General features: G+C 38.7%; 1 protein-coding gene across 1 annotated transcript in view; it reads right to left on the bottom strand.

Annotated features, from left to right (window-relative positions):
- The window catches only part of CHST9 (carbohydrate sulfotransferase 9), an 87,776-nt gene extending 61,468 nt beyond the window's left edge, over positions 1-26,308 (bottom strand). Inside the window, exon 1 of the mRNA XM_026059179.1 lies at positions 26,197-26,308. Coding sequence (XP_025914964.1) covers positions 26,197-26,296 — 100 coding nt within the window. The 5' untranslated portion in view covers positions 26,297-26,308. The remainder of the gene's footprint in view (positions 1-26,196) is intronic.
- Positions 26,309-26,806: the final 498 nt, after the last annotated feature.

The following is a 26,806-nucleotide window of genomic DNA, read 5'->3' as shown; positions in this document are numbered from 1 at the left end:
ACTTAACTCTGCCACAACACACGTATCTTATAATCAAGACCAGTTCTCAAATTACTGAACCTCTCTGCTAGTATCCTTTCTTCTATAATTGTTCCTTTTCTTTCCTGGTCAGTCAGCAACCCCAGTGATTCTCAGGCTTTCTCATTCCAATACTCTCAGCTAATTTCTTCTAGTTGTTCTGATACCTTTGGCCAATTCTGAAGAAGTCTACCTTGCTTTAGCTGACAGTTGTAGATTCTTTGCTGGCTTACCATGGAATAAATTTCTTTTACCTCTGAAGGCCCCAGTATCTTAAAAATAAATAAATAAATAAATCGAAACCAAAACCACTAAATATTTTCACCTGTTTTTTYCTTCTTTTTTTGTTATTTGTATGACAGCATATGAAACTATGGTAGTATTTTAAATAGGCAGCATCCTCTTACAAAGAGCCAAAACCAAAACAAGCAGGAAAAATTTGGTAAAAGACTCTCAGTTGCTCCAGCCTTGGCATCCCAACTATGATGGAGAGAAAAAGCAGTGGTAGTTTCACACCCAGCTGAAGAAAACTTCCCATCCTGCAGTGCCTGAGGTTGGGACCACAGCAGCAAAGGGCTGCTGTAGGCAGTGTCACAGGGATTCTCCTACAGCCCATGAATGTTACAGTGACTCGTACAGCCCCCCAAAACTGCTCAACCTGTGGCCAGGAGCTCCTCAGAAAAGTATCCCACAATTGGAGGGCTGTGAAAGTGATTCAGAGCTAACTGAAATTACTTTCTCTCCTCACGAGCAGCTAATTCTTCAAGAATCTAAACACATCTCACCCACTATTTCACCTAATGAGATGATTCACTAATGTGATTAGTGAGTAATCCTAATTTTGCTGGTATTTTAAAATGACCCATACTTGAATTTCCACAGACTCAGTGAAGTGGTATAAACCTCCTTATACTACTGTGCTGAGTATGCAGGTTTAGTTCTCACCTCCACAATTTAATGCCCTACCTGCAAGGACTCAATTTTGTGGCAATACCTATTGCATTGAGGTTCTCTGCATAAGCAACAATGTCTTATTTTTATGACACACACTTCTCATCTTACAGTTTATATTCAATTTTCTGCCATTCAGCTGAAAATGCTGACTTAACATTTTCTAAGAGCCAGAGAACAGCTTTGTTTCACAGGCATCACCAATAGATGTTTTTGAGCTTGAGAAGTGATTCTCAAGAGAAGTTTGAGAAGTGATTCTTTTCTTCTCCCTTAATTGAAAATGACTTCTCTCAAATACAGTTTGTCCTTCTCAGTCTTTGTTACCTTCATCCTTCATGAAATAGATCCTATCTGGAAAACTTTTTCTACTCGAATGCCTCTCCGGTTCCCCCTGACAACATCCCTCTGTGAAATACTGTAAAAAGTACTTTCAAACAACTGAACAACCCCTGTTCCACCAGCTCCAGAGATGTGGCCTTGAGATAGTTTATTTGGACTCTGAGGGCCACAGACTGGTCGTACCAGAATAACAGCAATCTGAACTGACAATTATAATTCAAGAAGCTGCAAATAATTTGTCATTATGAGGCAGAGGATTGTAACAGACCCCTTCCACATGGGGTAATAAATGCAACAGATTTTTAACTCTAGAGTACAGTTCAAACATACAAATCTTAGGGCATACTTTGAATTCTGCTTTAGATTTCAATTATTGCTGATTGCAAAATATGAAGGTCATGACATGGACTATACAACTTCAAAATCTTCATTGAAGTAACACAGATCACTAATTTAGTCATATCTGCAGTGCTATTTCTCTCCTGCTACTTTCCTTCTCTCTGTAGCTTTTCAGATTCACAGAAGATTTTTTTTTTCAGTATTCCTCTATAACACTTGTATAATTCATTAAGAGAAATGACAAGAAAGAGCAAAGGGCTTCAACTTTCCTAGGCAGTACCATATTGTAATCATCACTGCAGCTATTAAGTGAAAAACTCATCAAAATAAGACTCATTGGCTTGATAAAAAAGTACTATTATAAGCAAATTCCACGAATCAATATCCATGTTGCTAGTACCTGCTTTAAGATAATGCCTGAAAGTCTGCAGAAATCAGAGATGCCAGGCGTAGGTAGATGCTATCAAACTCCTATAAYGTCTTGCAGTTTCGTCCAAGCCAACAGTTTTTACGGTTGCCACAGAAGAAAAACAAAGATCTAGAAGAACAAACAACTCCGAAGAATAAAGTACTCCAAAAAGACAACTGTAAAAATGGTATATATAAATTAGAAGCAAAATCTCCAGTGCGGATACTGCCCTGTTGAGTCAAAGCCATGCCAATGAGTGAGATAAAAAAAACAAGCTAACTGAACATCAAGAAAGCCACCTTTTATGCTATGGTTTAGATGAGCCCCACAAAGGAAAAGGGGTGTGCCACCAATTTATCTCTAAGGGAAGGGCAGGGGGAGGCTTAAAACCCCATTGTAACCTGTTCAATTGCTGAAATGATTTAAGTTTAGTGAGGTACCATGACAGCTCCAGCATCCAGTGAGGACTTCAGTGATTTAACAATTTTATGTTCCATGTACAGGAAAACAAACTTGGTTGGATTTTTGCCTCTCGGTTTTCTTTTAAACACAGGGAAAATTTTTAAGATGTTTTAGACAGATCTCACATGTTATGGAAAGCTTGAATCACTACTAAAAAGTTTTACACAAATTATATAGTTTTAAGATCCCAAAATACTGAATGTGCAAACTATTTATGTTTGAAGCCTCAAAAAGAGTAAGAAAAGACATTAACTGCTCTGTGTCTACATACCCTCACACTCATGTTCTTATTAAGTTATAAGGCAGAAGTTCAGTATCCCATGAAGAATGCAGGGTAATATAACAAAGCATCTGTGGGTACTTCCCTCCCTGTTTTTTGCTGTTTGGTTTTATAAGGAGTCACCAAAATACTTTAAACTTCACTATTCTCATGGCACCTATGAGCAAAATGTACTCTGTTTTTTTTGGTTTTTTTTTTTAAATGTCAACCAACCAACCACTAAACTGTCAGCTTTTTAATCTTGCCCTCTTGTACTCATTTCCCCCTTGTCCAGATAACCCCACCTATAAAATGAGGGTGTGGGGGAACAGACCCTGCAATTACTAGCCAGAAGGAACAAAGCACACTTCTTTCTGCCAACCTGTAATTTTTACATCATTTGTAATACTTTGTAAGTTACAGTTTTTATAAAAAGTTAAAAGCAAAACTGAAACTATCTAGCTTTTGACAAGAAATAAACATTTTATTTCAATAAGCCTGTTAACATAATGAACTATAACCACATGTACATGAAAGTGTTAAAAAAAAAAGAAAAAAAAAAGAAAAAAAAAATCTTTGAACAGCTTGAAGTTATGAATGCACCAGAGCAGAGAAAATACACCACAAACATTTTGTGCTAAACTCATGCTGATCTGGAAAGAAAGGTTAAAAGAGCTGCAAAAGGAAAAAAAAAAAGTTATCCATATCTTATCTATTTACAGAAAGATACTCTCTTCCCAATGCCAAAGATCCTACTGCATATTCAGGTTAATGGAGCAAGAAATTGTGTATAAAATAATGACACCTTTAAAAAATAAATAAATAAATCCTGATATGAAGTATATGGGAAGCAGCAAAATATAGCCCAGAGATTTTCCTTTTTTTTTCTTCTCTCCAAACAGCTAATGATATTATTCCTTTATCCAAAATTTACTGCTTTTACTATTTGACCATTTTTTGCAGAAGAAGGGTTAGTTCCCCTTCTACTTTGTATTGCGGACTCAACACTTTCAAGGCTTTAGAAGGGGCAAGGGGACATGTTGTTCCATGGGGTTAAATTCTGTCTGTCTCTCACCACCTTTCTTTCTGCAATGAGAAGTGCAGTCATTAACTGAAGAAAATGGTGAGCTGTTGGGCTCTCCCCAGTCTGAATAAGCCAAGTAATCGGGTTTGTAGGAACATCTTCACTGTGTCCTCATCAGATGGAGCCATTTGCTAGGCTTTCTGTACTGCTGCTCATTTTGTGGGGTAATAAAGACCTTCAAAATGATAAAAGACTAGCTGTACATCTCATAGATATCTCAAGGCAGGCATTAAATGTCTGGTATTAGAAAGAAAGTGGTATAACACTCAAAGAAGAACCCCACACCTAATTAGGATCTGTCTATGTAAATCCTGAGTGTCACTTTGGGTTTCATGCTCTGTAACTTGACAAGTAAATTTATCCTGGTGATGGTTTCCAGGTACAGACTTCTTGGGAACTTCAGTACCTAGTTAGTGAGACACCACCTAGATAGTGGGTTTCAGATAGATGGATAGTGGGTTCCAGGCAGCAAGAAACCAATAGTCTTGCAGAGCTTCCACCTTACATCACAGAGCTAACCAGACACTGGAGTTATCCTCCAAAGCAACAATAACTAGGAAATGAGCATCAGAGGTCAAATACCAACTTCTTTAGTTAAGGTCAGAGTTACTAGCCCTGCTCAAATAAGTTTCCTGTTGCAATAAATAAAGCCTTTATAACTAAAGCACTTTGAAAAGGCAGCACAAGAGAACACATATATAAATAGCCACACTTCATATTTTTTTAATCAGTAATAGGAACAAAGTTTCCCTCCTGCTCTAATTATTGCTGTAATCAAACTCCTTTTTCACTTTAGCTTGTACTGTAAACATTTTTATTTTCAAGTGTTTTGTGGTACAGAAGGACATGCTAGTAATAAAATATTACAATGTTTGTGTAAAAGGAGGAGGTAGTTTGAGGCTCCTGGCTGCAGATAAGGAAAGCAAAGGAAGTTAATGCTAACTTGCTCTTCCTCATTTATCGGTGCCTGTTGGTTCTGAATATTTTTCTTCTCCTGCTTTAATATACCTTATGATATACAGCTGTTTGAATGAATATTAAAAAAAAAAAAGAAAGAACATTCTGCCTGAGGGAGTGAAAGAGAAATGGGAGAATGAGAAAAACAGTGAATCTGTCAATGCTCAGATAAAGAGAATACTCAAAGAATTATGGGTGATAGTTTGGACATTGCACAAAAAAAATTAACAACTATCCTGAGAAGGTATAGCCTTAATTTACTGTTATAAGAAGCATCTGCAGTGATGTCCAGTTGAGGTGTTCGGCAACGCGGAGCAGCGTCTCTACCACTGCAGGTTACACATTGTACCGTCTTTGCTCTGCTCTTTGCCCCTTTAGAACACTTCTGCTTTCATGCTACCAGTTTACAGCTCAAGCGTGCAGAAAACACACGTGTAATTTTTTCCTATATTAAGCTCCCCAAAAAACATCAAAAATACATGTACTTTGCTTTTGATAACTAGAGGCAATAAAAAGGAAGAAGGAAAAACTTATTATGTGCAGAAGTATTTCTTCAGACACTATTAGCACATAATATACCTGATACAAAGTGTACAGTATTAACATTATCAGAAAAACACTAAACATACAATACAGATCTATAACTATGTAAAGAATATATTGAGTTTATGAAAAAACTCTGTTTAGACCAGTGTGATCAACATGTCTTCAGTACATTTAATATACATAGCACTGAAACATCTCCCATCATCACACCTTTGGAGGGTTATGGTGTTACAACACAAGACTGTAAGCTTTGGATGTGTCCTTCTAGTTTAAATTGTTAGTGAACTATAAATTTCATGTTCCCCTTTCTTTTGGTTCTTAAATGTGTGAATACTCAAGTTATAGATAATTGCCTTGCAGATACTGAAATATTTCTTGAAGATCTACTTGTGAATTTATTAGATTTTAGATTAAGTTTTTTTGTGTTTAATATTTTAATCAAGCAATGCACAGCATTTGTTTTTGTTTTTTTTTTATTTGGCCTTATTGGGCCAAATATACAACGACATAGAAAACTGGAATTTGAGATGCTGAACTGAACTGGCTTCTAAATGCAGTAAATTAAATATTCATACTGACATATAAATGATTGGCAGCTCTTAAACTAGGATAAATAACAAAGTACTTGGACAAGTCGCATTTTATGCGCCACTTTTCTACTTTGCAATTCCTGCTATTCAGCCTGTGTACGGTGGACACTATAATCTACAAAAATCTACTAAATCATCTAAAATAATTTATCTGACTAGATAGTATTTTGATAAGATAAAGGAATTGGTTGTAGGAACTTCGCAAGTAATGAAAGCAGAGAGTGAATCTTAAGGAATAGCAAAATTGTATCTCAGAATTTCATTCACAATGACCCTGTTTTTTCAGAGATACTAAGAAGAAATGGAATAAACAGAATTTCACCTTTCTGTGAAGAAAGCCCTTTTGCCTTTGTAAGCAAAGGTCAGCAAAGCATGCTGAATATTAAGAGCTTTCCTAACATTAGCTGATACGTCCCTGTTACTATGAGATCTGAATACCAAAGGAAGCCTGGGAAGCACGAACTGGCACCCCCTCGCTTTGCAGACAAGGAATTGGGGCAGAAGAGTTATCTCCATTGTTGAAGGTTCCCTAGGAAATCTACGCCAAGTCCAGACAGAAGGCAAATTTTACATCTTATCTAGGACTCAATTAGGTCACCCTTCCTCCCCACAAAAAAGGGAGGTAAAAGGGTTTGATGCCACAAATTTGTTAGTTTATTGCTTACCAGGTAAGCACACCACACATCAAGGGGGAGCCACATCCCTTCACAAAACAGAAAGAAATGTCCTGAACGTGCAACGGCTGAAAGAGGATGCAGCACACTATATATTCCTCTTCAGTATTTCATGTTGCAGAAACTACTTTGCATTATTTTTCTATCTTGGTGATTAGTACTTGATACAGTCTTTCAAAACTATCTTAAAATATTAACTTTAACTGTGGAACATACAAAGGGTTAAGTAAGCTGAATAACCACAGAAGAACCTGGCAAACCTCTGTAGTTTTATATAACCTAGCAACATGAAACCTCCTTTCTATTCTTGGCTAGATTTCCTTTGCTCACCCTCTTTAAAATGTTTATATAGAGCACACACAAACCGTAGTACCTCCAAGGGGTATTCACAAGGCTAATTTTAGGCAGAGGAAATCAGTCTCTTTCTAGACTCTCTCTACAGCCATTGGAAAGACAGCAGCTCCATAGGAGAAATTCAGAAAAGGATAATTAAATTGGATTTGTAATTACAACCAGCAATCCACCAGAAAAAAATAAAAATAAAAGAAACCATTGTAATTTTGAAACTTTAAACCAGTAACTCGCCTGTATCTATATCTTTGCCTGCTCCCAACTCGTTTCCAGCCTCACCTGCACTAATACGTTCCTCCTCCTCCCAATCCGCCCACACCCCACGCTACGAATACCACCAACTCTCTGGCCCAGCCTTAGTCCAAAGCAGCGTGTGGCGCAGACCTCACTGGCACTGCACTGCAGAAGAGCCTGGGACCCAAGCACCTTGGAGGGCAAAGGAAGTGTCCCTCCACTGACTACGGTGGTCAGGAGGACTAGGCTACTGAGCCTAACATTTCTTTTAAAAATACACTCCTATGTGTCTTGTCTCCTGCTTTCTCCTACGTGTCTTGACTGATGTGTTTAGGTTTAAGATGTAGGCCGTGATTTCAAATTTCTTTACACCCTTCTTGATAAGTCTCCATACACAAGCAACAAAGCCTTCCATAAGTCCCCTTAGCCCAATAAGAAACTTCTCCAGTTCTTATGTGCCACCACCATGGTTTGCTTAACAGAGTATTGCAAATCATTTCTTCATCTTCTGGGACTAAATTGGGGGGCCACTGACTCCACAGTCATGATCTATTGATGCCCAGGCCAAAAAAGCTATGTAAAATCTGCCTTATTTATTTATTTATTTTTAACTTAGGAGTGGTAAGAGGAACAGCATGTACCTGAGCAGGTGTAGGAGAGCAGCACCATCCATTACAGCCCTGTTTATGCCCAAAGGCATTCAAACACACTCATGCTGAGATTCCACAACCAATGGCTGAAGGCATTCAAGTGTCTTCGTGGCAACAGCCATGTCATGTTCAGTACCATGCGGGAAACGTGTTAGTGTTTTACTGTTTAAATCTAAAATACCTCAAACTTTTCAGACCACAAGCAGTCTTATTTGCTTAAGGCATGAAAAGCATAACACCAAAGTAAGCCAACATTACCCTCATTTCCATAAACCACTGCAACTACTGACTGACATTTTGCAATTTAAGCAAGAGTCAAATTTATACTGGCACTTCTTCTGTCAGGCAAAAGTGTATGAAGCATACATAAACCTGCAAAGTCTCATCCACCGCTTGTCACTATAGCTATGGAAAGCAAGCGCGTATGTCACTTTCTCCTATCCCATTTTGCATTATACATAAGAGAAGGAATGATGATCTGTATCTTCTGAAATGCTGTTTCATATTCAACAGTGAACCATTATTGTTCAGGAATAGTACCCACTAGATAGGCTGTTTAATAGAAACTATCAGTTTAGAAGCAATCCTCAAAACAGTTGCCATGTGATGCAAAGGCAGCCAGATTTTTTTATGAAAATACTTGAGCTTCTTCAGCAGAGTTTCACAATCTGAAATGCATAATCTCATATATGTTAATCAGACAGTTACTAAAAATAGACTTCTTGGGTACTTTTTCCCCAAGAAAGTTTACTCTTGAAGAATATATATTTTTTTATGAGTTTTCTCCAAACTAAAACTGCATAGAAGAAAAATTAAAAGAAATAGTGAGATGGCCGAAATTACTTTCTGAAAGCTTTAAAAATGTTTGATCAACTCTACTTCAGAGATTATTTCATCTGTGACTGAAGGTTGCCTTTTTCTTACTTTCAAGAATTGAATTAAAAAGGAATGGGACCCTTAACTAACGGTTCCAACAAGACACAGTCCTACCAGCGTCTACCAGAAAGTGTAACTTAGTAAACTAAAAAACAAAAACAAAAACCCAAGTTTAATGAAGGACAGGCAAAACAGATATCTGTATCAGACACTAACTCATGCTTCAATAAACTATACAGCCAGATTTTACTCACAAAATTCCGAGTTCTCTTCATCTCAAATCAAAATTTAATAGATTGCTGTTGCAAGATCTTCTTACAAGAAACCACTTTTTAGAGGACAGATCACAAAACATTTTCTAATAGTTTACAAAGTACTATAACAACTAATTAAAGTACATTTGTCAAATAAATTAAGCAATACATTATCACTTGCCTTCTGACTTAAATTCACACAATAAAGTAACCTGTAATGCATCTCCAACATATTCACGTGAATTTAAAGGGTATTCATTACAGATGATAGAAATCTCAATTATTATTCTGAAAGAAACCTTGACATTCTCATTTTTTCCATATATAACAGGACATGGATGTGTAAGCTATGCATCATATCTTGCTTTGAATCAAAAGGTACCATTAGAAAGCAAAACCAGAAATTAAATATTTAAATTTTTACTGCATTTTTATTTGAAATAGACAAGAGCCTCCGTATTTCTAATTTCTATTTTGTATCTATTCAAACCAAACAATATTTTCCAGCAAAATTATTCTGAAAGATTTTCAGGTAGTCTTAACCTAATTTACCTATCATTAATCTTCTGGGATGAAAACAAAAATATACCATTCCAAACCTACAAAAAAAGTCTCTGTGATTTCATTTTCCAGTTTGCTTCAAAATATAAACGCCTATCAGGAAAATATAAGTGCAAATTGTTATGAAAGTTAATACAGTACCTTGCATCTATTTAGTGTTAAGCATAATCTCTTACAGCTTTTCTTCCCCCTACCCAAGCTTGGTTTTTTTTGTTTTTTGTCTGTTTTTCCAAAATGTATGTGGTTAGCTAAATCGCTTCAAATTAGTAGCTCTACTTTTTTCCATTCACTCATCTCTCACATCTCAAAACTTTTATTCAGCAGTGACCATGCCGTCATCTTCCTCCTTAATTGTCAGATAAGAGAAGAAAGTTTAATTTCTGTCTGTGAACGTTTACCTAGCAGGTTCATAGCTAAAACGCCTCTGATGCCTGTTGGAGGTTCGGTTTCTCTGAGCAGAAGCAGCAAACTGGCACACCTCTTTCCACTAATGACAGGCAGCTTGTCTTAGAGGATCTGACCTGCTGCCATGCCATTTAAGCAGCAGAAAGAACAATGGCAATAACAATTAAAAAGTGCTTGAAAAGTTATTATGTTCCCAAAGGCATTGCAACTGATTTATCACCATCCAGAGTGAAGATTTAGTGCATCCAAAAAAAAAAAAAAAAAAAGTATTCTATTTGTTATCCACACATAGCAAACGTTTTGCCCAGCTCAGACTGCCAGCTTTATTTCTAATCATTGCACAGCAACACTGAACAAACATGGCATTTGGAACACTAGATGTTTTATATAAAAGCACTGAAATCCTCACATATTTCTCTCCTGCTCAATATTAGACACTAGAAGATGAATGTTTTACCAAAAGCATGAAAAGGACATTCACCTAATCAAGAAGTGATCATTATTTCGGTCATGTTACTGACCTCATTGGCAGAGAAGTGCAGCTCTACCTGTGATTCATATTTAAAAAATGATAATCTTCCACTTAGGGAAAAAAGTGCTTTACACCCAACCCCTCCAAATGTCTAACAGACCTGTATAGAAACATCCCTCTTTGAAAGACTATTTACACGTCAGAACTTAATCTCAAAACAGCCATGAATTAAATAGATTCTACCCCTTTTTTAAATAATTAGAAAAAAGCATTCTCCAAATGACTACTAATTCTTTGACCCATACAAAACAAAGGTGATGCAATGAGTCATTCCTATGCTATGACCTTTGCTAGAGGAAAGCACATCACAGAATCACAGAATCACAGAATCGCTGAGGTTGGAAGGGACCTCTGCAGATCATCTAGTCCAACCCCCCTGCTCAAGCAGGGGCACCTAGAGCACATTCCACAGGATTGCGTCCAGGCGCGTTTTGAATATCTCCAGAGAAGGAGACTCCACAACCTCTCTGGGCAACCTGTTCCAGTGCTCTGTCACCCTCACAGTGAAAAAGTTCTTCCTCATGTTCAGATGGAACTGTCTGTGTTTCAGTTTGTGTCCATTGCCTCGCGTCCTGTCGCTCGGCACCACTGAAAAGTGTCTGGTCCCATCCTCTCGACACCCTCCCTTCAGATACTTGTACACGTTGATAAGATCTCCTCTCAGCCTTCTCTTCTCCAAGCTAAACAGGCCCAGCTCTCTCAGCCTTTCCTCATAAGAGAGATGCTCCAGTYCCCTAATCATCTTTGTGGCCCTTCGCTGGACTTGCTCCAGTAGTGCCACATCCCTCTTGTACTGGGGAGCCCAGAACTGGAAGGTAACAAGGAAGTAAATACCAAAGTAGCCAGGGTGCTCTGCTGAGCCAGTCGCACATGAGTCACTTTACTGTTTTTAAGATAAATGACATTCTTACCAGGACGGAAGGTATTTTAGTGAACCAATGATACCATGACCTCTAGCGAATAATACTTCCATAGAATTAAAAAACATGATATAAAAAGATCACTATTAACCATCTCTAATACACTTAAGCTGGCCACTCCTCAACACAGGGTATCACAGGGGAGAGCTATCAGTCCAGGAGACACTGGACAAATTCATGGGAGAAGAAATAATCCAGGGCTAGTTAACACATCTCTGACCCTGAGTTATAAATCACAAAGTGCAAAGAAAATTCACTGAATTATTACTATATACTTGCCTTATTTATATAGTCTTTCTTAGGCGCTGTTGCTGGCTACAGTCAGAGGCAGCATGCTAACCTAGCTAGACCTTTGGACCTGACCTGGTTTAGTTTTATTTCTTATCTGCAGTCGGCTTTATCAAGTCTCTGCTCGAGATATTTGAAGCGAGCGGTGACCTCGTGCATCTCCCACTGCAGAGGGTGATCCTCTTGCTGCCACGCCACCCTCTGCTTAGTGCAAGTAGCATCTCTCCTCAAAACCACTGCTTTCCGGATTGCAGCAGCTTGAATGCCTCCCCTCAGCACCACTGGTATTCAGGCCATCAGATATATTAAAACTACATTACAATGTCCCATAAACATCCCTCATTAAAAGGATTATTTTTGAACCACTTGATTAAATTTTCCTCATTAGAAAAGAAAAAAAATCACAGGGATCCGATCTGGGCTTTTTGCTTTTCTTTGAGCTGCCGAGTTTGCTGCCCTTGGACAGGCAGTGTTTTCAAGGACTGAATGTCACAACACCATACCTAATTTACTGTCTTCCAGGCTCTGCCTTCCCTCCCTGCCTTCCAGCACTCCTCCTTGCCCCAGCTCACAGCACCACTGAAAGGCAATGCCCCCACGTACAAATGCTTCCTGCTACTTCCCATTAGATGTTTAGATGTCAGATCAGGCCTCATTCCCCACACCAAATATTTTAGTAGGAGGTGGAAAACATTCCTAGATAGCACAGTTTCAGATGAACATTTCTGATGACCAGGCATTTGGTATTATATGAAATACAAATATACTACCTATTTATCTACTCTGTTTTATTGTTACTTATTTAAGAACAAAATGTGACTGTCTAGAGCAATATAATCACCTGAAAACATCACCTTTATGCCACAAACACTTGTTGCACAAGAATATTATCAGGTCAGAGAAAAACAACAAACGTTGAAGAAAAAAATATTTACGGAGTGACTTTGTAGAAATGCACACAAAAGTATTTATAATTGGTCAAACTTCAGTGTTGCTTTCACAAAAAAAAAAAATCTTTTGGTAGTTTTATTGATTACTTGTATCCTCATCATGCTCTGGAGCACAGACCTTCTTTTTGGCACAGAGCAATCATGAGGAACGTATTTTTAGTTCTTACCATTAAAAAAAAGGATGATACTCCTACACATTCACTGTTGTAAGCCTCTACAAACTGCAGCTGCATTCATTTCTTCCAAATATTTGGAAGGCAGGAGAAGAAATAATGGCAGGAATTTGAGTTCTGGAAAAACTTGAAATATCAGGTTTCAAAAGCCAAAACCAGCATTTTGGCCAGGTTAGTCATAATGGACCTGCAATATCGATTCTGCATTTCCCACCCCTCATAATGGCTAACTGTGCAATGACGGTCTTCTACCAGAGTCACTGAAATGTGGCTTAATGATAGAGAATTTATCTAATGATTGATGTCTGAGAAATGACATAGTCAACGTCAAAACTATTTAGTGATAGCAGCTGTCAAGAAATAGAGTTGGACTCAAAGAGTATGTAATCATGGAAAATACTAATGAGCACAATAAATAAGATATGTAATAGTATAAAATAAGTTTAGCAATTTCTCTTCTCATAATAGAAGTTAGAATTAAGTGACTGTAATTGCCTGGCTTCCTTGCCTTTCCTGTCATTGAAGAGTAAGAAACCATTCACTTTTCTCTGCCACTTTTGGAATTGTTCCCATTTTTCTATGGTTTACCACAGAAAGTAAACAGTAATAAAACAAATTTCTTAGCCAACATGTCAACTTTAAGCAGCTCATTACTGAACAGGCTGAACTAGCCTTTTTGATCCTTTCCTGAAGGTTTTTATTCTTTCTTACCTGTGGCGCTCAATGACAGCAAGAGACTGCAAGTTGACAACTGCCCTTGAAAAAAGCTCTGGGCTACCAGTTCTAGTTATATTCAGACAGTCCTCTAATCCAGAAGAAATATATGGTCTTCAGGCACAAAAAAATGCTAGAACAATAGCAAAGGCTTCATAGGTAGTTTCCAGTTTCCTCAGTTTTTAACCTTAACTCAGTCAAAAAACAAAACAAAAAACCCTTTTGCTCATTCGAGTGTACAAAACAAACCATGACAAAAATTCAGTTTTACAATTTGACCAAAAGCCCTTTTGCAGATAGAGAGAAAGAACGTGGAAGAAGTTTGTCTTGCACGTTAGAGGTAAACAGATCACCTCTCGAGCAATTAATACGAATACTTTAGGTGCATACTAGTCCTCACAGATTAGCCCATTTAAAACATCAAGATCAACCTCCAACTTTCAAGAGAGTTGATTATTTATCTGTAGGATGGCATCTGTCATTATAGAAGAGGCTTTGTTTAAATCGACTCCCAACTGCAACCTAAACTATGCTTTATCTACAGCATATTAATCCCAGCTGCACAGTACGTGTATTTTGGTAGCTGGAGAGGCAAGGCTGGCTCTACTTGCCTAGAATACCTTGAACCCACCTATCAGTCATAGCATCTGGCAGCTTCAGCCAGGTTATATTTATATGTACATCAGTCTTAAACCTGATGCCAATAGAGTTTCATTACCCTGCATGATCAATCATAACTTAAGGGGCAGTATACCTTAGCTATTTGCAGATTAATTTTACCAGAAAGGATTTTCTGCTCAGAGATTAAATAAATCATGACGTATTTATACTTCACTGTCAGTAACTGCCTCAGCCTACATAAGGCCAGTCTCATCTGCCTGTTCCTCTTCAAAATATATGCGCTGAAACGTGAAATTATAACAAAAAAAAGTAGAGTGAAATTAATTTTGCCACCTGTAATAGGCCAAAGCAAATAATAATAATAAAAAATATATATACACACACAATAATCAGCTCTGTATTATTCCTTATGCTTCACATATACTTTGCTCTCCCCCCCTCACCCCCAGGGTCAAACTCACAAGTGAGGGGCAAAGACAATTTCTTGAGACATTTATTATTTCCTTCCCTCTGCTACCACTCTCAAGACTGCAATAGCAAAACTCTGACGTGAGATCAAATGAAAGAAGAAAAAAATCATCAGATAATTCTTCTACAAATATATTTGTTTTACATTCTGCTGCTTCACTGAATATCAGTTAGTCAGGGGCCAGTCAACCAGCTCTCACTCTAATGATTTCACTCCTACAAGTAATTTCTTTAGTTATTAGGGACTATTCAAATCAAATGGACATTAATAATTCAGCACCTTCCATAGCAAAAGAGTAAAAAAAGAAAACAAAAATACAAGGAAATTCCAGTCCCTCTACCAATCTTCCTGCCCTGTTTTCTTCTCTCCTATCACAGAATATGGCACAGATTTGTTTCTTCCTAATGTCTGTATTTTACATATTGGATGATCTGTTAGAGGACTGTTAGTAGGCAGAAAAGGTTATACAGCTTGAGGATAACACAGGTGTTTTCTTATGTTCCTAGGGCAACTTCAGTCCCCAAGGAAAACAAGTTCCCATTGCCTTTATCAGTAACTGTTTTCGGGAGCTTAGTTTGAGTGCTCCTAAATGGCTTATAAATGAAGTAGACGTTCAAGAAAACTCTGATTCTTTGCCCCTACATCAAGAACAGAGCAGCAAAGCTTTCTGGAAAAGCAATCGTGATTCCTGGCCACAATTAGAGAAACACCAGAAAACAATGAAATGTACTGAATTATATAAGTAGCATGTTTAAAGCAATAAGCTGCATTTTACATAAAATTCAATTGTCATGTCCTACGTCAACAGTTGTAGCCCATGAGTTCTCAGGAGGTGGCAAGACCTACTGTGCAGTAACGAATCTTTTAGGCTAGCAAGGAAAAGCCAGGAACAAAGAGAAAAGCCAGGAACAAAGAGAAACATAAACAAAACTAATGCATTAATGTGCATTTCCCTCATTCATCTTGCTGTGCTTCACTTGGAAAATGTATAATATACTTTAATATACTGTAGTATATCTTGTGGATATAATATTATCATAACACAGATTTCACTGAACTGCTTGGTCACTAAACTTTTTTTCAGAGCACACTAACACATTAATTACATTAATTAAAAATTATTTCAAATAAATAAATCTGCGTAGATTAGTGGAGCAAAAGGAGGGAAATCCTATCATCCCAGCTTTAATAAGCTTTTCATCAATAAATCCTCTCCTTTAACTACCATTGCTGTGAGGCCAAAGTTAGAATGAGTAAATTTGAAAAGTAAAAGGACTAACGCACAACAGCCCTGGAAGCTTTTGATTTCTTCCAAGCAGCCATCCTTTAACAAAAGAACAACAGCTTTTCTTACTCCGCTGTGCTCTCCAAAGCCCTCTACAAGGGAAAAGGTTGGTGGCGTTTTCCCTCCCAATGCCCCTCAATAACAGCTGCTTTGCTCTCCACTGACTACTGCTGTCCTTTAAGAGCACTGACTTGACATTGTGCCACCTCCGGTGAAGTCGCTGGGCCTCCCACGAAGTTTGCATAGCGTGCACACCACTATATTTTCATTCCTACTGAAATGCTGCCAGCATCAGTCGGCGTGGCTGGCTTCCTACGTGAATGAGAACCGTGGGAGTCTTGGAGCAACTCACACCTATGCAGAGAAAACACTTGCACACCACAGAGGGCAGACCTCTTAGGAGGAGATCCATGACCCCCAACCCTAATCCAAGAAAATGAGACCCTTATTCGAATTAAGGCTTGACAGCTCAAACATGGTAGTATGTTTGGAAATGATTACTGCTGTATCATAGCAGGAACATAACGTTATGTTTAAAAAATGAAGGTATGGCCAATATAGACCATTTTCCGAAAACACAATATGGTTATGCAAAGTCAAAGTGACCTCTTAGGCAAACATGATAGAAAATTCATGAATTTCTGGCAACTAAAGGAAGCATTCAGGAACAACTATATTTCTTTGTCTTTCTAGGATCTGTCTGTTCTTTTGAAAAGTGTAAGCAAGGATGCCAAATATGACCAGAAGTGAAAGAGAAAACTGCCTTTGTGAAGAATGTTTATGATGTTCATTATTTCCTATTAAACATATCTTCTTCGCTTAACAGACATATTTTATGGATGAATGGTGACACATCAGGCACTGATATTTTCCTCTATTTAACACAAATGAGTGCTTCCAGCTGCAGCTAACAGAGCTCATGCACCACATCTCCCTAGATGATCATAACCAAAACCAAAACCCCCAATCCCTCTTTCCTCTTGCAAATAACTTACCAAGAGGGGATATGCACATACATGGGGCACAACTGCATGACTCTAAATAATCCCAATTCAACTGAGCAATTTCTAAGTGGATGCTTGTATTAAAGTCTGTATTATAATATCTCTGTGGTAGAAAATACTACAGACCTTTAACAGCTACAAGTTTTCTTCCTCCATCTGTGCCATTATACATGTACAGTTGGGTAAATTCTTCTACTGCTAGATTATAATTGGCACTGAAATGACCTGCTCCATTCCAATCACATTACATAAAATCAATTAACACCACCTCTTCTTTCACCTGGCATTTGCTCACAGTGAAATTTAATATTGATTCTGATTATTCTTAACCTTAGGCTGTTCTTCAGATAGTTTTCTGAATGTTGCCCAGTGTTCATGACATGCACAAATGGCCCCTCGAGGTGCATGTCAAATTTTGTGGCTAATAGGCCATCACCCATTATGTTCTAGGCTAGTGAAATTCTTTGCCAGGAGACATGTATTTCCTTGTTATCTCTGTTTCCCAGGATGAAACCCAATTTTCCAAAGCCCACAACTTTCTTGGGCTTGTACATATGAAAATTAAAGCAGTTCTTAGGGGAAAAAAAAAAAAGAGAGAGAGAGAGAGAGAGAGAGAAAGAAAATCAGGAGCCATAACCAAAAAGCCAAAATATTCTAATTATGTTATCTAGCACCCAAAGGAAAATCAAAATTGCTGGAAAAACTGCAGAATCACCTTCAAGGACCAGGCTCAGCTGCACCAAATGAGGCCTGGATCAAGACAGAAGTAAACAAATCACAATCCCTGCAGTCTGCTGGAGTTAAAATGCTAGACCTGATGCTTGACTGCTACTTAGATTGGGGAAAAGAAGAAAACAAACACAAGGTGCAGTTGTCTTTGTTCTGCTCTAGCAAGTTTTGAAAGTTAAAAGTATACTGCTGAAGTGTTTAATCTAGCAATTAAGAGAATTCCAGAGATCCTTGGGTTTTTTTTTTGGGGGGGGGATTTTGTTTGTTTGGGGTTTTTTTTGTTTTTAAGTCAGCTGATGGATCTGTACCTGACACTTCTCAGGTCTGACTGGTCCAAGGGAGGTCAGAACCACAGACCATGCTGGTTCACTTACAGCTTTTGTGAATGATATCTGGGCACAGCATGATAACGTTGGGTGGGAACAAGACAGGTCAGTGACAAGATGTTGCTGGAGGGGTGAATTTCACCTTGTGTGATTAGATGGATCCACAGATCCATAGCAAAAATACATGCACTTTTAAAACAAGAAATGGAAGACTCTTTTCTTTGGACAGCCATAGTATAAACAGGAACAAAACGACACTGGTCCATAAATCAAAGACTATAGTGAGACCTGTTTCATTCAATAGTTTCACTGACAAAGCCCAAGTCACTTCGATAGTTTCACTGACAAAAATAATCTAGCTACAGGAATCAACTGGAAAAAGGCATGACAGAAAATGCTGGGGATTTCAGGGAACATGGTGGCATTACTTCAGGCAGGCCAGAAGTTGCTTTAGTTGACCGCAGGGACAGTCCTCCACCGAAGCATGAGAGCAGCTGTCAGATGGAGGTAGCAACGGCATAGGCTTAACCAAGACAGACCTGCGGGTGCCCAGCCGCAGCGCCAGCTCAGCAGACCTGCAGCCTGCGCCAAGCGCACAGGACTGCACTCCAATGCCACCTTTCCAAGGGACACGGGCCAAGCAAAGTGCTCCTTGCTGTCGGCAGCCTGCCCCCGCCTCTGCACGCGCCAGACAGGGACATGAGTCCTGCAGCCTGTGGGCTGCCCAGCATGCTGGAGGTGGCAAAGCAGGCAGCCACCTCTCTGCCTCCTACCCCGCAGCAGGGCTGACAGTGCAACACGGCACAGCTGGCAAACCAAGGACTTGTGGTGGAGGCAAGCAGGAGAACAGAAAAAAGCACCCAAGAAGCAGTGAAAATCACGGGTTTGCTTTCCAAGCCAGGACTACTTCCAGCATAACAGAAACAGAAAGGGAGTCCGAGTGGCAAAGGTTGTGTCTCCATCACTGTTAGAGTGGCCTGGCTCTGAAGCGAACTCTCCCAGCACCCCCACTTCTAGTGGGCATCGTCTGCTCAGTCCACAGCAGGTTTTGTGCATCTCAGACCGATTTTTTGCAACCAGTTGACACTGGTTACCATATATCCCACATTGCCATTCAAGGGGTTTCTAAGCTGCAGCATCCCTGAGGCAAAAACAAACAAACAAACAAACAAAACAAATAGAGAGTGACAAAGTACTTGTCAACTGCCTCTGCATCCCTTTCCTCTATTATTAGTTTGGAAAGGGCTAGCGTTTGACCACATGCCCTTTATTTTTATTTTTTAATTACATAAAATTAAGCAGGGAAATAATTACTAAAAAAGATGATGCAAAGTTTTTGAATCCTCTTTGCTTAGCATCCTTATTTTGCTCCCACAAACTGCAAGATCTTTACCATCCCTCAGACACCTTGATAACTGTCATATTGTCCCTTAGGGATGGCGCTAAGTGGGGTCACAGGAAGTTAGGGGATTAAGAAACCAAGTCAGGCTGAGTAGGCACAGTCATTGCTAGAGCGACGGACTGTGAATTTCTGCCTGGATTACACAGCAGAAGCCTACACAGTCAGTATAAACACAAAATAACTTGACTCAACGTGGCAGCAAGTGGCAGATTTATTTTGTAGTGGGTATCACACAAGGTTCCTAGAGGCCAGTGATACTTTTGGATTTAGTTACTGCAAGGAGGCTGCAATGTGGGAAGGAAACAATCATTTTGGGAGAGTTGGACTGGAAGGAGTGGAGTTCCTAAAGAACTACTGTAACAGATAAGTTAACAGATGAAGTTGCAAAGTATTGTTGCCAGTTAGGGCCAGCTAAGACTTTCCAGGCAGTGCAGGGCTCTGTTGCACATCTTCACTAAATCCAAATAGTCAAAATCCAATAGGATTGCCTGATTTTTTACTCCTTTGCTTTACATCAAGTGAGGCTGATATATGTCTGAGAACAGTTTCATCCATATACAGTGAAACACTTGAAGTGCAGCATGTTTTGCAGTTTCCCTGAATAATGAATATTCACAGTATTACCAAAAAAAAAAAAAATCTTTAAGCTGATTTGGTCAGTGACTCCCACTTTGGATAGAAATGCACACTGTTTGGAGGGTTTTTTTAGCCTAGCATTTGATAGGCTCTAACTCACTCTTCCTTTGTGGTGAAAGGCGGTAACATTCACTCCTACAGACATATCCACAGGGCTCAAGGTTGGAGGAGTTGAGAAGGAAAATGCTAAGGAAAATGCTATTTGCTGATGTGACATGAATCTTACAAGTTTCAGCCTGACAGTTATGAAATGCCTTCCACAGAAATACTCTAAACATGTGGAAACATTCTGTTTCTCAGAATACGCCATTAACAAAAATATGATGTAAAAATATAGAAAGTATACGAGGCAGTTGTCTGAGGCAGCAGGGACCCAGACCTGATGGCCTAGCTGATCATCACGGTGCCATGCTGCTTGACGATTGCCTTTAAAAGTACAAAATGGAAAAAAAAAAGTTTTCAAAAAAAGCAACATACCAAACAACAAAAAAAACCAAACTGTTAAAGGAAGCTTTTTTCTTCCTTGAACCCTTTGCTCCCCGAGACACACATCACAGTTTTTTCAGCTAAATCATACTTGTGGTCTGAAGGACATTAATCCCTTGTACATTGAAATGGCTCCCATTACCTTGTAACCTGTCTGCCTCCTGATCTTTAAATGTTTATCTCAAGGATGCTGCAAGATAAGCAAGAATCATCCCTAGTTTATAGCAATAACCTGCTTGCAGTAACACCAAATGAGTGAATCTGAAGCAAAAAGACAGAAACAAGGACTCGGACTGAATTTCATAACAAAACCTTCTTATTGTATAGTAATACACACTGACCACAATATATCCAAATATCTGACTGTGGTGAGAAAATAGGTTTTTGTCTTTAATATTTCTCCTATCAAAAGTCCCCACTCCAAGAAGGGAAACAGAGAGGTTACTAAAATTAGATAGATACATGCGTATATATACACACACACACTATATTTTAAAACAAATGTCAAAATTTCTGATTTTGTTCTAGCAGGAAACCAAAGTTTTCCCTTGGAATTTGCACTGACCACATCACTTGTTCTAACAGGGTAGTTTGTAATCAAGTGACAAATCAAAGTGGTTCAACATCAGACACAGAGGTGAACAGCCTCAAATGGACTCCAGCAGCAACCACTTGCTATTCTGAAAGTGTGCAACACTTAAGGAAAAAGGAACGAGTCAGGAACAGAGAAACTTTTCTCTCAAACTTTTCCTATTATTATCTCTAAATTATGACCTGCCATGTAAAAATCACATCTCCAGCCTTCTTGCTTTGTAAAGTTACATACATGCCTCCAAAGGTATTGCAATCATACAAGCAGTGCACTGAAGAGACAAGACTGCAGGGTTTCACTGCCCCAATGATCAGCGTTTAAGAAAAGGGCTCTCCAGAACTGAAGAGATGCTGCGAGCTGAAAGTTATTAAAAACAACAATAAACTCTGGACAATAACCGAAGGCTGATCACTCCACTGAATGACAACATATCTGTTAGAAAATTATACAAAAGTTAAATAACTGATATATTAAGCAACTACAATGTTTATGTGCATAATAGAAAGAATGATTGCTAATGGCACCATAAAAAGCAGCATTTACAAATGTTGTCTAGTTGTTCTGTTGTGGGGATCTGAATAACTGGAAGACAGTGTGAAGACTACTTTTAGATGTTTCGGATCCATTCAAAAGAGCACTTTGAAGACTGTGTAAGTGATATACAGCCTTCTCAGAAAGGAGGACAACCTACTTCATAAGTGTTCAAATCTCAAGTCAAAAAGACCCTCCAGCAGTAATTACAATAAAAATTCTGAAATCAGCTCAGTTATATACCTACAGCTAGAAGAAAGTTGCAGGAGTTTCTTTTAAAGTCCTATTTGAAATGAGGCATGAAACAGTATGTTCAGTTGTCTTCAGTACAATCAAAATATGCCCGACACCTTGTTAGAAGTAGAAGCCTGTGCTCTAGATAATAAGAAGGTTAGGTGGGCTGTCAATAGCTTACATACAATAATAAATGAAATGCTATCAACTTCTGCTTAAACATGTTATTGAATATATAGCTGAGAGGAGCCCACAAAAGCCATCCATTTAGTTTCCTTGTGAAAGGATTAAAACATACCGCCAACTCAGAAATGCTCTTCCACAACATACTCCAGAAAACAGCATGGCAGGAATTTCTTTCTTAAAATTGTGATTTATAAAATTGGACCTAATATTTAGGTATAGGAAAGTGAAAAGTAAAATGAGATGAGATGCAAGATTGAGGGCTACTAAGCAATGAGACTTTGGAAGATCCTCATAAACATATACACAGCCTTGTTACATGCTGCATATGAATTTTAAACTTTGTTTTCTTAAAATTTGAGGGGGGGTTGCTTCTGCTGAAGATAGTGAGAGTCTCTACAATCACTAACTCTGAAAGACTGTTATTTCTCATACTGACCCTTTATTTGTTATGTTTTGACAAAATATTAGCCTCTACATGTTTCTTAATAGATTTTTTTTGTCCAAACAGAATTGTTTATTCCCTGCAGATTGCATCCATTAAAAGAAAAAAAAAAGAAAAAAAGAAAAAAAAAAAGAAAGGAAAACTGTTTTAAGCTATATGGTCAAATTCACTTAGTAGTATATCTGCGACTTGAACAAGAACACTATAACATGTCACCAAGAAGCATTTATTGATCCCATTAAAACTTCTTTTGTGCTTCAAGCCAATAATGAGACTTAAAAAACAAAAACAACAACAACAAAAAAACCTTACACACACAAGACACCATATTCTGACCAGAAGGATAAATCCTGAATAGACTCAGAAGAACAGCCTCATTAATAATAGGGCATTGTAAACAAGAAAGATTTGCTTTGCTGTATCGGTAGTGTTCTCCAGCTGAGTTAGCAAGACTCATGAACTACCCAAGACTTCTACAAAAGAAATATTTCAAGATCACTAAAAGAACTACATTATTCATCATTGATATCCATTTTTAAGCAAAGCCCTTTTCTCCTTTATTTACAACCCTGGTTTCTACAAATATACTAGTGTATTAAGTATTTACTGAAGACTGGCTGGCAAACCTATGACTTCTTTGTAAACAGTTCCCTTTGTGATTCATTATGCGAACTGTCATTTAAGCCATGTGAACATCACTCCATTTAGGAAAGATTTAATAAAAAACAATCCACACAAACTGCAAAGACTAAATATTACTGCGTGTATACACACATTCATTTGCCATTTACAGCCTCAAAAAAAGGAAGATTCTCCACGGACCCAAAAGATGCCCCTAGGCTACCAAGTCTGGCAGACATATTCTGACTTTAAAATAGTAGGACAAACACTAATAAGGAACAGCATATTACCATACAATTTTCTGATTTCCCACAAAATCTACATCTTACTGGGGATCATTCACATCTGAGCCAGGAAAGCCCGAGAAATAAGCATGAACACTGTAAACAACAATCAAGTAAAATTTAGTGTCTGTCCCAGGGATCTTGATTTACAGAGGCTCCATATTCAGAAGAGCAGGGTGGCAAGCAGCAGCACCTCACTGGTGCAAAACAGTTACTTTCCTAAACTCAAACGTAGCCAACTTTCCATCTTTCAGCAGCCAAATGCAGTCCTGACTCGTGCAGGTTTTGAGTAGGGCACTATGAAAGATAAAAATAGTTCTGCCTACAAACGGGCTTGTCCCTACCGGCAGGCAGAGTGGCAGTTCAGAAGCACGAGGCACACTTTCCAGTCCTTAATGGAACACCAAACCACATGCCCTGACACTTGCAGATTAAAACTCTAGCTGTCTTGCAGCTGTGTGACTACAGATACGATTAAAGGAGCACACAAAATCCTAAAGATACTTGTCCATTTGGGAGTCTCCAGAACTGCAACAGAGTTCATCCCCACAAAAAGCCACAGTGTGGAACACATGGCATGAAAAACACAGCAGCAGAGAAAAAGGAAAAAAGTGCAAAATGCCCATAGGTAAACTAGGGCATATTGTAAATATGCAAATATGTTTTATTTTGTAGCAACTTGTAAGCAGCATAAAGACGACTGGGGAGAGAAAGATCACTAGAGAATTGAGCTGCAGAAGGTTTAGAGGAGATACATGTGTTTGAAATAAAAAAAAATGGCTCTGTATGTGTTAAATTGGAAGAGAAACAGGAAAGAGCAGACACCAAAGAATGATTTTTCTCCATGCTCTTTTTGATGGCAAGAGCTAGTCACTGTAGAGAGAGTCAAAATGCATTTTTTTGGATAGGGGTTCTGGCTGAAGTGCTGTCACAACAGCAGTCCAATGAGATAAAGGGCCACTCAAAACTACAGTTACATTTAAGGTAATTACTCTGCTATTCTCTGATTGTTTCTATGTTGTTGTTAGGGAAACATTTTCACACACAGATGATGACTTATACAAGCAGCAGCCTCTCTCCTGAAGAGCATCGTGGCAATACATCAAAGACAAAACTCCCAAGAAAGCATCTGGTTGACCCAAGGTACACAGTTTTTAGTTTAATCTTCTAATTTCCCCTTTATTTTTTCCTGTTTCTTTTCACTGGTACATGCACAGACACAAAAGGAAAAAGGGGGAAAACCACACTGAGGAAGAGAAACAAGGAGCACTGCAAGGAAAAAAAGGTGAACTTCAGGACAAGAAGAGATGCAAGGAATGTGAAGAATGTTAGCAAGTAAATAAATCAATAATCTACAAGCATCATCTACATTCCTGAACTAACTTGAAAGTGAGGATATTTGCCCTTTACATTCCTGACAACAGTAGACATTTTCAAGGAAGACTCCACCTGCAGTTCTACATATTCCTGTCAACACCCTAGTATCAAAGGGAACATTTCCAAGGAGAACCAATACTTCCTCTTTTAACATTTTATTTTTCTTGTAAATATGCTGGACAAACCCAGAAACATTAACAGGTTGAGAGGAATGAAGTGATCATTACACTTACTTGAAAAAAATCAAGATCAGTGTCAAAGAGTTGCAGGGATAACAAACTACATTTCCGCCCCCTTTCTCTGCCCTCTAAAACATAGCTTAGCTTACCAGAGTCTAACAGCTTTTACAGAATAAAAGCACAGACCAAGAAAACTGAATGACTAAGGTGGTTTCACAGATGTATTTCTTCACAATGGTTTCAGCATATTATAAAATAAGAGTTGTACAGAGGCAAAGGAAGCTGAGCAATTGAGACAAGAGGACATAAAAGTCAGTAGATCTTAACAAGTTGGGAACATTCCGTATTTTTAATGGTGAAAAAAAAACCTAAAAAAAATATACAACTAAAACTATGGCTATGTCATCAAGTAATTTGGTACAAGCGGAGTGGATCAGCAGAGTGAAACAGCTGGTGCTGAGGTCCTAAAATCCACCCTGKAGATGKKKCGGGGGGGGGGGGGGTTTACTTCAAACTAGCTCTAGACTGGTCCTGCAAGCTGAGCATCCATTAGAGGCTGAAGTGCATCTCCTGTTTTAGTTTCATCCAAAAAGGAATCCAGATCACCCTATGGTTCATACCAAAGCATGGTAAATGCGGACAACAGACATTCAACTCAGAAGCCTAATCCTGAGCCACGTGCTAACAAAAATGTACCTGAATTTTCCATATGCCTTTGATGTTATACATAGAAAAGGCTTGTCAAGTCCAGTATCTAACTCTGTCTCAAAAACAAAACAAAAAACCAACAAACAAATAAACAAAAAAAAGAAAACAGTATAGGATGATTCCACATGAGCATCGGTGCCCAGAAGTCCACTTGTGCCTACAAGACATTGCAGGAATTCTACCAAAACTCCTTTGCCCCACAACACGGGATTTAACAACCCCCCCCCCCAACACACACACACACACAAAAAACCCTGGCCTTCAAAACTGGCCTTGCTTGGCTTCATGCATACAGAGTACATTTTTACAACACAAATGAAGCTGACACCATAAGATTAGGTACCCGGGGGCATCTTATGTGACTCAAGAAATTTCTTAGTAGTTATATGAAATATAGAAATTGAAACAAATCTGTTGCTAATCCCATTCTACTGCCAAACAAGGAAGACTTCTCCCAGCTATTCACACATACTCAAAGCATTTTTTTTCTAAACACAAATCATCTTTAAAGTAACAGATGCAATTAGTTGAAAAAAAACCTACTGTACCTGTATGCTGCTCTTCAATCCAAGCTTGCAGATACATGAAGAGGAGTAGACCAGCTACTCCAAACATCAGTACAGACACAAAGACTTGTCTTAGATTCATGACCCTACCAGAGGGCTGCTCTTCAGCTTTCAGAAGGACGCATGGTTCACTTTTCACAAGTTTTCAGCATGCCTGCATCTTCTTCAGTACCTTTTCCTGAGACGCTGACCTGGAATAATAGGAGATGCAGTTAGTTCTTATGTTACTTTATTCGCCACATCAGAAGCAGTTTAAACAGTGTACAATATACAAGGTGCAACTCTTATAAGCTATTACTTCTAACACTTTGACTTCTATTCTGAATCTTGACAAACTTTGTACACCTCGACGAGCTTGAAGCAGAAGTTACTGCAGATACCATTTCACCTCCATGCAGATGGACACCACGTTCTAGGACGACAGAGGGTGCCGACACTCCAGACGTTACACCAACACACCCCTGCCCACAAACTGCCACGGTTTGGGAGCTGCAGCAAAAGCCAGAGCCCTCCCTAGGCAACCCGGGTGCATGCCAGTGCTACCAAACCCATGCAAGCAGCAATCCAGCACCTCTGCCGCTGGAGCTGGTGC

This window comes from Apteryx rowi, unplaced genomic scaffold, assembly GCF_003343035.1.
Source record: "Apteryx rowi isolate R43461 unplaced genomic scaffold, aptRow1 scaffold_153, whole genome shotgun sequence".
Taxonomy (NCBI): domain Eukaryota; kingdom Metazoa; phylum Chordata; class Aves; order Apterygiformes; family Apterygidae; genus Apteryx; species Apteryx rowi.
This window is presented reverse-complemented; position numbering and strand designations above follow the sequence as displayed.